The sequence below is a fragment of the Nicotiana attenuata genome, unplaced genomic scaffold (assembly GCF_001879085.1).
Source record: "Nicotiana attenuata strain UT unplaced genomic scaffold, NIATTr2, whole genome shotgun sequence".
Classification (NCBI taxonomy): domain Eukaryota; kingdom Viridiplantae; phylum Streptophyta; class Magnoliopsida; order Solanales; family Solanaceae; genus Nicotiana; species Nicotiana attenuata.
Window position 1 is genome coordinate 206916 of NW_017671634.1, and position 12861 is coordinate 219776.

Genomic DNA, 12861 nt, shown 5'->3' on the forward strand with positions numbered 1-12861 from the left:
AGGAAATAGTTTGAGTTTGTTATTACATCCAACTAGCCCTTCAAGATAAGATCCATGTGTTAAGTAAACATCATTAATTAGATTAGTACCTATCTTTCACATGTAGTATCCATTTTGACAATAAGAAACTCTAACTAATTCATCATTCCTGTTTTTAGCTACTCTCTCTTCCAGTTTATGTGATAATATTTGACTATGCATAAAGTTTAAAGCTAATTTATTACTATTAAATACAGAAACGTGTCATTCTTTTTACGACTAACTCAAAAAAAGAGCGTCATATTAATTAGGACGGAGGGAATAACTCATTATTTGGTTGACTAATCAATGCACTAAGATTCTTTTTCATCAACCTACAAGTAAGTCTTCTCTTGTTAGTAATTACTAGTTAAGTACTAAGGTATTGTTTAACGGCAACGCTATCCATGGCATAAGCAACCTTAAGTTTGTACGAAGGGGAACAATATTAGAGTAACGGTAATTAAAGGTGTCTTCGTATGATCTATAGATCATGGGTTCGAGCCATAGATGCAGTTGTTTACATCATGTCCCTTGGGTTGCGACCTTTTCCAAAACTTTATGTGAATGCGAAATACTTTGTGTACCGAACTGTCTTTGCTCAACGAACAACACCAAGATGTAGTTCTAAGAAGCTATGGAAAAGAAAAGCCTCTAAACAGAGAGCTTCACAAATAGAGAATGAAATCGCGAAGGAGAAATATTATTTCAGCATCAATTTATTTATATATAATAATAGATTTGGTATATAACACTTTTTAAGTAAAAACTTGGTTATAAAAAAAGAAGCTTTTTCTGTCTTTAACGATGAAATTGGCTCTTTTTGCTATTATTAAACATTATAATGTATAAGCCAACAAAATGCAACTGTTATGTTGGCAAGCAGCATAACATACTATAAATTGTCTAAGATTGTTTTTGTCATTATTATGTTACATTAATTTGTTGTTGTTGCTATATATTATTATTAATTCTTTTGTAGTTGTTGTTGCTACTATATAATTTTTTATTTTTGGTAAGAGGGGAAACCCGCAGCCGTTACAATCTCTGTCCTTCGGGTGAGCACTCTGTGGTGAGCACTTTATGCGCACTGGGTAAACCTCCCCCCTGTGTTAGCCTACAAACCACACTACTATATAATTTCACTTGACGCTTGTACATATGAACCGCACACCCCCCCCCCCTCCCCCGACAAAGGCGACCTATGCTTGTAGAAGAGAGGTTATTGGACCCCGTTAACTTCAACAAAAGTTATGAATATATAAGTGTATATATATGAAAACCCGTCATATATTTTGCTTTGAACCCTTAAATTATAAACCCGATCATGGGGAAACTGGTTGAACAGTTCACTCCAATACCTCCTCCACCTTTAAATTTTAGGTCTGCCTCTGCCCCTAAATGCTTATTCCACTCTTTTTTTTAGGAAAAGCAAATTCAATCAAGAGAGAAGGTACCACAACTTTCCTTTGCTTTCAAAAGAATTTTCATTCAAGTCATCAATAGGAGGAATTTGGTCCAACAGTTCTCTTACATTTTTTGTACAAAACCGAGTGCAGTGAAGCCTTATTAGTACACCATTTCTCAACAATAGAGTTCTTGATCATTACTTGTACTATTCCTAGCATGCAGCTGACAGAACATTAATCATCCCAACAGAAGCATGAACTAACTGGAGTAACTGCCAAGATAACAAAAATTACTTTTTCAACGACTCAAATCTGTTCCATTTGCGTGGCCAAAATTAGGGGCGGAGCCAGAATTTTCACTAAGGGGGGTTAATTAAAAATATAAAGAAGTAAACGTATGAAGAAACCAAGAACATAGTAGATACATAGTTAAAAATTTTACCTAGCTAAACAATATAATTTTTCAGCCAAGGAGCGTTAATTGACACCCCTTGAACAAAAGTACGCGGAGACCGTAGGTAAGAACCTTTATATTACTAAGGTTCATAAAAGGTCGGAAAAGTTTGACATCTTTAAAATGAGAAAGTCATTTCCAATTATCAACAAGGGTTGTGATTGAGCGATAAGTACTCTTTCATCCTTAACCAATGTCTCGAGTTTGAGCCCTGAGTATAAAGTCGTCTTCGTTAGGGAACTCATTTCTAATTGTTGATATTTAAGGGAATTAGCCATAGTTCCTTTTTTTGCTTGCAATTCATTGTTGTGATTCAAATAACAACTTTAGGATCTTCAGAACAACTCATCCAGCAACATATAGAAACTTTGATCGGTTCATTTTTTAGAAATATAATGTGATTGTGGATGAACATTAAGGAAAAATTGAGAACTAAAAATGAATAAATTAACTTTTAAACTTAGCTCAACCAATCAATAGATGAAACCGGTAGAAATATTTTTGATTAAATTCTTAAATATCAAACTAATATAGTATTATGGACAAACGAAGTAATTTTTCCTTTCTCCTAAAATGAATGATACTTTGAAATGTGAGTCCATAACTCAAATGGTCACTCAACTATCCTCAATTACCTACTAAAGTCATCTTTCTTTCGTTTGTAACACCAAAGTCACTCATGTATGCCTATAGCACTCAGAAAGTCAATCAGCTAGATTTCTCAAACTTTTAATTGTCAAATACACTTTTTACCCTCTAAATTATCAATTTTATCTTCTTTTAATTTTTTTTAAAACTTTTTAATATTATGACATTTTTATTTTTTTAATTTATATTATGGACTTACCTATAGAATAAATAAGTTTTATTTAAAAATTAAAAAATAGAATAGTGTTTTAGAATATATAATATTGGAATAATAAAATATTGAGCATAGTAAAAAAAACATTAATTAGAACAATTTGATCGTAATAATAATTTTGATATTAACATCAAAAACTCAAAAACTTATTTACACAATTGAGAATGAAAAAAAATATAATATATATTCCATGCACGTAATATAATTATAAATATTTAAAATAAACGTATAATATACATTATATATTCTTGAAAATTATGCTCAATTCTATTATTATTCTGACATTATATATGCTAGAAAATTTATTTTTTATTTTTTATTTTTTACATAAAATTTATTTGTTTGATAGGTAAGTCCATAATGTCAAATACCTATTTTAGAGGGTAAAATAGGTATTTGACAATCAAAAGTTAGAGAAATCTGGTTGAGTGACCTTCTGAGTATATAAGGAGACCAAGGACCTCAACTCCCACCGATGTGGGACAACTCAACACCCCCCCTCCCCGCTCACGCCCAGTCCTCTGGAGCGTGGACAACATAAATGGGGGCCCAACATCGGCAACAATAATTGGGATGGGTCTGGCTCTGATACCATGTTAAGAATGGACATTGGGCCTAACTCAACCCCAAAAGCTAGCTTGTGAGGTGAGGATTGCCCAAGCCATATAAGGAGACCAAAGACCTCAACTCCCACTGATGTGGGACAACTCAACAGATTTTTCTGTCACAAGCAAAGAAGGATGACTTTACTTGATAATTTCAAATAGTTGAGTGACCATTTAAGTAATGAACTCTTTGAAATGTAAAGTCAATCAATTCTACTTTCAAGTTGATTCATCAATTTGTCGAACATAAATTAAGGATGGATATTTATCTAAATCATCCTTCATGCATAAGGTGAAACACCAATAATCCTCCGAAGTAATAGAAATGATGTACATTTACTTTAGACCCAACGAAATCATTAGAATATAATGAGACCTCACAAAATGACTCACCCGATTGTTAATAACTCATTCCTCTATATATAAAGGGATCTTTACCCAAATAGTCGATCGAATACATTATTTGTTTTTCCCAGTCGGTGAATACGGGTGTGGTGCTAGGCGATTGGATGCTGGTGAAAACGCTATACGGGACGGGGTGGATGCAGGTGTAGTACGAGGATGGGCGGATGCTGGTGAAAATACTATGCAAGGCGGGACGGGCTAAAATTTCGCGGGTTAAGAGAGAACCCGCCCCGTATTCTCACTGTGCCGCACCGCTTGCCACCCATATATAGAAACATAGAACCTAAGATCCACAAACTAGAAAGCAAGCTAATGCAACATTGTTAGTAGACTGTATTTGTAAAATAATTCTGGAAATATAAATGAATATAAACAGAAATGAACATAAACAGAAATGACATAAAACCAATTCGAGCCCACTGAATTCACAGTGTTTCCTTAAGGAATTTAATCCCCTCCTAGTACCCAAGGTTATGGATTATTTCCTCCCAGGATAGAACGAATTACACACTGGTGTAGTGGTACTTCAAACCCCAGTGTTTCAGCGAACACAAAGTTCGGTAGCAAATCACACTTACTTTTTGCTTTGTTTGATGCTAAAAGTATGCAGAAGAAGGAGAGGAAACTCAGAAAATTGTAGTTAAAATTCTGAGCAGAATAGTGTTGTATTTATAGCCAAAGTTGGGTCTCTTCAGAATGGCTGTTTATGCAAAACGCCCACAACATAAATGCCATTACATAAATGGCCATTTACTCAACAATAAAGAGGGAAAATAAAGAGGGAAAATTGAAGAGGGTAGTTACTTTTCTGTTACCAAAACAGAAAAACGGATTGGATTTAATATTAATATTTAATATTAATATTCTGTTATTAAAACAAATATTTAATAACATTTCTGTTAATATTTTACTATTAACAAATAAATTTGGTCCAAAAAGTTAATCAATCAATCGATCATTTGACCAAATCCAAATCCGAATCCGAATCCGAATCCGAATCCGAAGCCGAAGCCGAAGCCGAAGCCGAAGCCGTAGCCGAAGCCGAAGCCGAACCGAGCGAGCGACGACGACGACGGCGCGAGGCTTGCCTTCTTCTCAACTCTTTAAGAGCTAGAAGAAGAGCAATTGCTTATATACCCATAAAAACCTCTTCCTCTTCCAATATGGGACAATGCCCATTTGCCAAGGGAGGAACTTAAAATTTCACTCAAAAATTTCATTTCTCTCCATTTCTCATTCACCCTCTTTTAAGTATTTAATATATTAATTAAATACATCCAAAACCCAACAAACATTTCCCCATCAATCGTATGCGTAAATTTCGGTGGACATAATTATTCGATACTTATATTGATAAAAGATAATAAGTATATATTCAATAAAATAATTAAGATACACATAATCTAGCTCGAACATCACTATTATAAAAAAAAAATGTTTCCTGATCAAAATACGTTGATGTTTCAATAATAAAACTAGAAGAGTCATCGAGGTACGTACCTACAAGAAAAAATGATTGATGGAGAATTTCCGGGTCTCTTCTTGCCTTTCTTATTATTAAATAATCCTATTATATTCTTTATCCTACTTTTTTTCCCTCTCTTCTTGCCCTTTCTTATTATTAAATGATCCTATTGGAGTTTTGTCTTAAATCTTGACACATGTCGATTTTTCGGTTTGACATTTGACACAATATTATAAATTTGCCTCTCCTTTTCTATATTAATAGATATTATGAATAAGCCAACCAATGCTACAACATATGTTGGCAAGCAGTATAATATACTACACATTGTCTAGGATTCTTTTTATCATTATATGTTACGTTAATTAATTTGTTGTTTTTGTTATATATTAATTAGTATATTACTAGTAATTCTTTTATAGTTGTTTTACTGTTACATAAAATTTCTCTCGACGTTTATACATGGACCACATCCCCCCCTCCCCCCCTTTGGATGCTTATTCCAATCTCTTTTTACCTATCATGAACAAGAAACAGAAAAAGAGTTAACAGTAGGAAGAATTTGGTCCAAAACTTTCCTTTGCTTACGAAAGAATTTTCCTTCAAGACATTAGTAGGAGTAATTTAGTAACATCCCGTACATTCGAATTAGGTATGAATGAATTAAAGGAGTAGTAAGGTTATATTTTGGACATACGAAGTCCTACCGGGATGATTATGAGTGAAAATAGTTGTTTCAAAATCAAGATGGGAAGTGAGGTGCATAAGATTTGACAAAATCGACTAAGTTTGCAGAAGGTCTGTCTTCCAGCAGGGTTTAGTGAAAATTCATAAGGAATTTGGAAAAATTCAAAGCATGAAAGTTGTAGTCCATTGAAATAGCTTTTCAACGATATATTGTGGAGCCCAAACGAAGCTCTGTGCAAAATGTTATGCCCGTTTTACAGAATAGTGTGTAACCACCGCGTTCCTGCCGCGTTTTTACCGCGACCGCGGTGGTGAGGCAGTGTTCCAGCGATTTACCCCGGTCGCGCCTACTGGGACGCGGTGGACGACTTGGGAAGTCATTTTTTTAGCCTTATTTCGTTCCCCACAGCCCCAAAACATAAAAACTTGCTCTAGAAAGGAAAACTCTCAAAAACCTAACTCCTTAAGGGTCCTTCCACCACCCAAGGTAAGTTCTAATGGTGATTCTAAGTTAATTTTAATTTCCCAACATCTTATTAACATGGGTAAACCCTCCATATCATTAGATATTCGATTGGGACACCATTGTTGAGAGAAGAAACCCTATAACTCGAATTCAAGAAGATTGAACGTCAAAAAGGTAATATCTTCACCCTCTAATTGATTCTATCATTGAATTAATGATTATAGGCTCTAGTTCAAGAGATATGAGTTGATGGGTTTGATAGAAAAGCATGAACAGTGATACGTTTGGGTTGTTGATTGGTTATTATTGGTTATGGGTGTTGATTACCTTATGGGTGATAAAGAATAATGTTGATTACAACCATTTGAGACTTTAGAATTTATCTAGGAGCAAGAGAATGGGTTATTGGGTGTAGAGACACCATTAATAAGGGCTATGAAGCTTTATGCCACCGAGTGTTTGATAAATGCCTAAGTGACCAAAACATGACTATTGTTGCTAATTTGGAATCCCTTTGACTTGTATTGATATAGATTAAAGGTGAAAGGGTTGGCGAATGTTGTATTATGCTCAAGAGCAGGAAGTTAAGGTATGTGAGGCTAACTCTCTATGTTTGGGAATGTTAATAATTCTCCCTACACTACGTTTCTTTTACGACATTACTAATTGCCTCAGAAGTATAGTTAAGCCTAGTTTCTTGAATAGTTGTAGAACTTCTATTCTCTAGCTTCATAACCCGTTCACCACTTTCATTCTGAACGTTGTGAGCTCAGTGCGTATTCAATATAGACTTGGGTTTGATGCCCCCGAGTCTTAGTATAGATTACTCAGTATGCCATAAACAGTTGAAGTTTCAGTGTTCATAATTAGTTCAAGAATACATGTCTCAGTCTAGTCCCATTCAGTATTCCAGTATCATGTAACTCAGTGTGATCCAGTATTCCAGTATTATGTAACTCAGTGTGATCCAGTATTCAAGTATCATGTAACTCAGTGTGATTCAGTATTTCATTATCATGTATTACAGTTTGATTCTCAGTTCCTGAATGTTGAACACCTGTATTTGGGCCTGAGGCCGCAGTTTATGTTTTATGCATCTTTGGCCCTGAGGCGGCAGTTTATGCTTTATGCATCCTTGGGCCTGAGGCCGCAGTTTATGCTTTATGCATTTTGGACCTGAGGTCGCAGTTTGTATACGTATACTTGGGCCCGAGGCCGCAGTTTGTGCACATATATATTGGGCCTGAGGCCGCAACTTATTATTCAGATAAACAGGTGGTTCATCATTCAGAAGAGGGAGTATTCATATCCTTACTTCCTTTGTTTAGTTCAGTTATCAGTTATCAGTTATCATTTCAGTTTCCAGTTATCAATTATCAGTTATCGGTTCAGTTATCATTTCAGTTATCAGTTATCAGTTATTAATTATTACTTTAGTTATCAGTTATCAGCTATCAGTTATCGTTTCAGTTTCTGTTCCAATAGTTATCATTTCAGTATCAATTATCAATTCTCAGTTATCAGCTCAGTTTCAGTTTCAGCATTTACAATTCTTTCTTTCAGTTGCTTTACATACCGGTGCAATTCAAATGTACTGACGTACCTTTTTGCCCGGGCCTGCATCTCGCGATGCAGGTAATGATTTACAAGTTGATGATTCAGAGCGCTAGGATTCTCGTACCAACTATTTGGTGATCCCCAGTTCTTTCGGGGAATTATCATTACTACAGTCTTCAGTATTTTCAGACAGTCAGTGTTTTCAGTTTAGACAGAGTCTTAGGGTTTTCATGTTAAGCAATGTTGGCTACAAATATGTTTCAGAATTATATTAGTATTTCCGCACTTTGATTTATAACATCCAGACTTTCAGTATGTCAGCATGTGTTAGTTTATCTTCCGCATTCAGTATGTTATGATATCACATGTTGATTCAGCCAGCCAATTGGTTCGCTAGGTCACATGTAGTCAGGCACCGAGTGCCGTGTTACGTCCAGGCCCAGGTTCCGGGCGTGACAAATTTGGTCCAGCGGTTCTCTTACACTTTTTTTTGGTTTCCTATTCGGTGTGCGATACCTGCATTGGAACCCGATTATATTCGGAGACGTGCCGCATAGGACCCCATTCGGGGGGGATGCACTCCTACCAAAATTTTTTTCATACCCAGGGCTCGAATCTGAGACCATTGCTTAAGGAAAGAGCAGCGTCATCCATTGCACCGCATCCTTTGGTGGTCTCTTATTATTGTACAAAACCAAGTGCAAGGAAGCCTTATTAGTACGCACATTTTCAAGAAGAGTTCTTGATCATGACTTGTACTATTCATAGCATGCATCTGACAGAAAAATTATGCCAACAAAATATGAAGCTGGAGTAACTACCAAGATATTAAAAATCAACATTTTCAACACATTTACCTTATTTGGAGTAATCATATTTGTATATGTTGATATTCGTTGTTGATTCTTAATGCAAGGATACAAATAATCAAGATGAAGAGATACAAATATTATAGATGGATTATACATATATTATATATTTATTGACTTTTTAGTTTAAGCGATTGGATGAACTATTATTTAAGTTAATTTTTTCTATTTATTTTTAAATTCATTTTGTTTTCACTAGTTTGAGATCAAAACATAGTTGATTGATTAATTTTCCTCACATTTGTTTCAAGTTCATAGATTGTTATACCACCCTCTCATAAGGATAAAAATAACCCTACAATCCCGGAATAACTAATCTCAGGATTAGTTATACTGCGATTTTATCCCAACCAAATATGAAATAAATTCATCTCAAATTTACTCCCCGAATTAATTATCCCTTACCCCTCGTAATCAAGTTCAGTGAAGTAACAGCCAAGATATCAAGCTGGAGTAATTATATTTGTAAATGTTGATATTCATTCTATGTTGATTCTTAATGCAGGGATGCAAGAAATCACGATGAAGAGATACAAATATTATAGGTGGATTATACACATATTACACATTTGTTGGCTATGTTTAATTTAAAGGATCGGATGGATAATTATTTAAGATAATTTCTATTTATTTTTACCTTTATTTTGTTTTCACTAGTTTAAGATTGAAGCATAGTTAATTGATTGATTTTCCTCGCCATTGTTTCAGTTCAGAAAATTGCATAGCGTGTCCTTCAATGAGTCTGGTGACTGGTCTTAGCTAAATGTCCTCGTAATTGAAAGTATTTAATAAATGGACTCCGTCTCTTTGCCCCTTTAGATCCTTCTTCTCCATCTCTGCTTTTTCACCAAGAACATCATAATTTTTCAATTATGGAAGCTTAAAATTCTTTTTGACGGTTAGAAATTCAAAGTTAATAGTTAATTACTGTCAAGATTATTTGATTTTTTATGCTTAAGCTTTTAGTTTAAACACTGATTTCCTGATTTACTTTAAGAATCTCAAAACTCTATTGTTGGTTCTTAGAAAGTATCGAAGAAGACATAGCGAGTCTTCGTGATTTGGTGTTATTTGATTAAATTGGTGATTGAGGATCATTTGTGTTGGCATTTGGAGTAGATTTGGAGTGGTTTGATCGAAATTGGAATTGCAAATTCAAAAAATATTTCGCGAAACAACACAGAAAAAGTAGACATTCATGAACAATTAACAATTTAACAGATAGATTGCAGATATTACAAAATTATACCAATTTTATAGAGTTTGGTGAACAACTGAACAAGTACAAAATCATGCCAACTGGATAGAGTTTATGAAAAATTAACAATATAGCTAGAATAAATATAGCATAAATTCGAGAAATCCCTGAAGAATTGCACAGGTCAAAAGGTTATTTTTTAAATACATTCAAAAACAGCGACAATATTTAAAGATCAATCCTTTATAAGGCCATTCCTGTCATTCACTCTTTCTAATTTAACGTCGGGCTTCTTTTATTGTTCCTTGAGAGTTAAATAAAGGAAATTTTATCTCATATAACAAAGGTATACACCCTATTTATTATAAACTAAAATCATTTTAAAATATTATTTTCTATAGCTATCTTTTATATTTTATAGCAAAATAAATATTTATGGTATATACTACCATTGAGGCATGAAATAAGACATAAAATACGCTATTTATGTTTTTCATCTCTCTTAGACAGTTGGACATACCTATTTTTAAGGTGATTGTCGTTACTGTATTCATGAATACATGGCGCGAATACATGTGAATACATGCGCGTATAGCTGGACTGCCCTGATTTTATGCACTTTTTACTGCTATATTCATGAATACAGCAGTGCGAATACATGTGAATACATGCGCGTACAGCTATACTGCCCTAATTTTAGGCGTTTTTTGCTGCTGTATTCATGAATACATGTGAATACATGCGCGTACAGCTGGACTGCCCTGATTCTAGGCGCTTTTTACTGTTGTATTCATGAATACAGCAGTGCGAATACATGCGCGTACAGCTGGATTGCCCTGATTTCAGGCGCTTTTTGCTATTGTATTCATGAGTATATGGCGCGAATATATGTGAATACATGGGCGTACAGCTGGACTGCCCTGATTTTTAGGTGCTTTTTGCTGCTGTATTCATGAATACAGCAGCGCGAATACACTACCAAGATAGTATGCTGGAACTCCAGCATAATATGATGGAGTTCCAGCATAAATACACTAGAACTCCAGCATAATATACTGGAGTTCCAGCAAGTATAATGGTCCAGTATAATATACTAGAGTTTGGAGCACCAGTGCTACAGTCTCCAGTATATTATACTGGAGCCAGCAAAGTATACCGGTCCAGCATAATATGTTGGAGTTCATACACAAGTGCACCGAACTCCAGTATATTATGCTGGACCGATCTCTATTGCAGCAAAACGGTGGCTATTTTGACTTGGTAAATGCTGGCTATGTTTGATTGACCAATCCAAAAACTGGCTATACCGTAAAATTTTGACGAAAATTGCTCTTAAATATACATGGGCTGGCTTTCACAGCCCAAAAGGATGATGCACATTAGAGAGGCCCACATTAATGGACCGCATAATCTGAGTAGAAATGACATCAGGCAGCCACGCTACAGGCTGCTATTTAAGAATTAACCCGTGAGTCTTCAATTTTTATTTTTCGGGACAAAAATATATTAAATTATCTTTAAGTTAAATTTTTTAATTTAATATTTCAAAATAAAATAAGTAATGATTAATCTCTAAATAACATACTCAATGTCTATATGTGCACTTCCCCATTATCTGATGCGTTGCTTTTCACTCCCTAAAAGGCCAGAAACAAAGTAATCCTATCTGAGTAGCCCAGCGGAAGCCTCTTACCTGTTCGACGAAATGCCTCAAAGAGAATAATCATCCAAGTTCTTTCACAATCTACGATTCTTGGTTTATGGGAGTCTTCGTTTTGCTGGTATAATTTAGCCTGAAGATTGAAAATGGAGAAAATAATGGTGTTGCAGAGTAATCCAGCTTCCCTATCCACACAGCTTTCCACAACTACAACTACTTATAACTGCAGTTTAGGCTGCTCCAATGTCATCTCTTTCAGATTTCCCAGAAGAATTAATGTAGTCAAAATTTGTTATTTTCACAATTTTACTAAAAGGACTAACGTAGTCAACTTAACCAAAGCTTCTTTTTGGGAAGATCCTGATGATGGCAGTGATAGTGAAGATGAAGAGGAAGAACAAGAAGAAGAAGAGAATGAAATGGAAGAGGAAGAAGAAGATATGGATGTTGAGAGTAAGTGGGACTATGGAGCAGAAAATAAAACAACAGCTAATTCTACAAATGGGTTGTCTAGTAGCAACTCTGAAGAGGAGTTTATGAAAGGTATATTCTTTTTTCTGTTTTCAAGTGGGGCAGTTATATAATTGTTGTTGTCTTCAGAAAATTCTTGAAAATTGGTAGTTTATTCAAACTATAACAGAAGGGATAAAAGAAAAACTAAGTTAGGTGATTTCTTCCCCTGAGCCTTGGTGGGCCGAGTTATTCGGTACCTGTGTTGGTGGGATGTAGGAAGTAGGAGGTAGCTGGTATCTGGTGGAATAATCAAGACGTGCCGCGAGCTAGCTCAGACACCACTAAGTAGTGGGGGGGGGGGGGGGGGGGGGGTTAACGAGGTTAGGAGATGACTTGTAATCCATCCGCCTCGTGGACTGTAGACTCTAATTGGTCTATGGAAATACATAGCGGCATACAACCAAAACAGACTCCTGGTAGATATTAGTGCTTTTCTGTCTTTTGACACCCTCGAGAACAGATGAAAGAAGGGAAGTTACAAAATGAAGCAAGGAATCTTAGAGATAGACATTGTAGGATGGATAGTTCCAGACTTCCAGCAGATGATGTTAATAAGTTGTGTTTCGTCATTTCGTCCTGATTTAGTTTTGTATCTTAACGTCAGTTGACATAAGCTCTAGTACATCAATTCAGCTAATCTATTATAGTCGTTTCGAAATGCTTCAGGTTCAATTAGCTCTCCTCCTCTCCCTT

The 12861-nt window shown here is 35.2% G+C and overlaps 1 protein-coding gene across 1 annotated transcript in view; it reads left to right on the top strand.

Annotated features, from left to right (window-relative positions):
• Positions 1-11573: 11573 nt before the first annotated feature.
• The window catches only part of LOC109209406 (ankyrin repeat domain-containing protein EMB506, chloroplastic), a 3427-nt gene continuing 2139 nt past the window's right edge, over positions 11574-12861 (top strand). Inside the window, exon 1 of the mRNA XM_019372663.1 lies at positions 11574-12198. Coding sequence (XP_019228208.1) covers positions 11802-12198 — 397 coding nt within the window. The 5' untranslated portion in view covers positions 11574-11801. The remainder of the gene's footprint in view (positions 12199-12861) is intronic.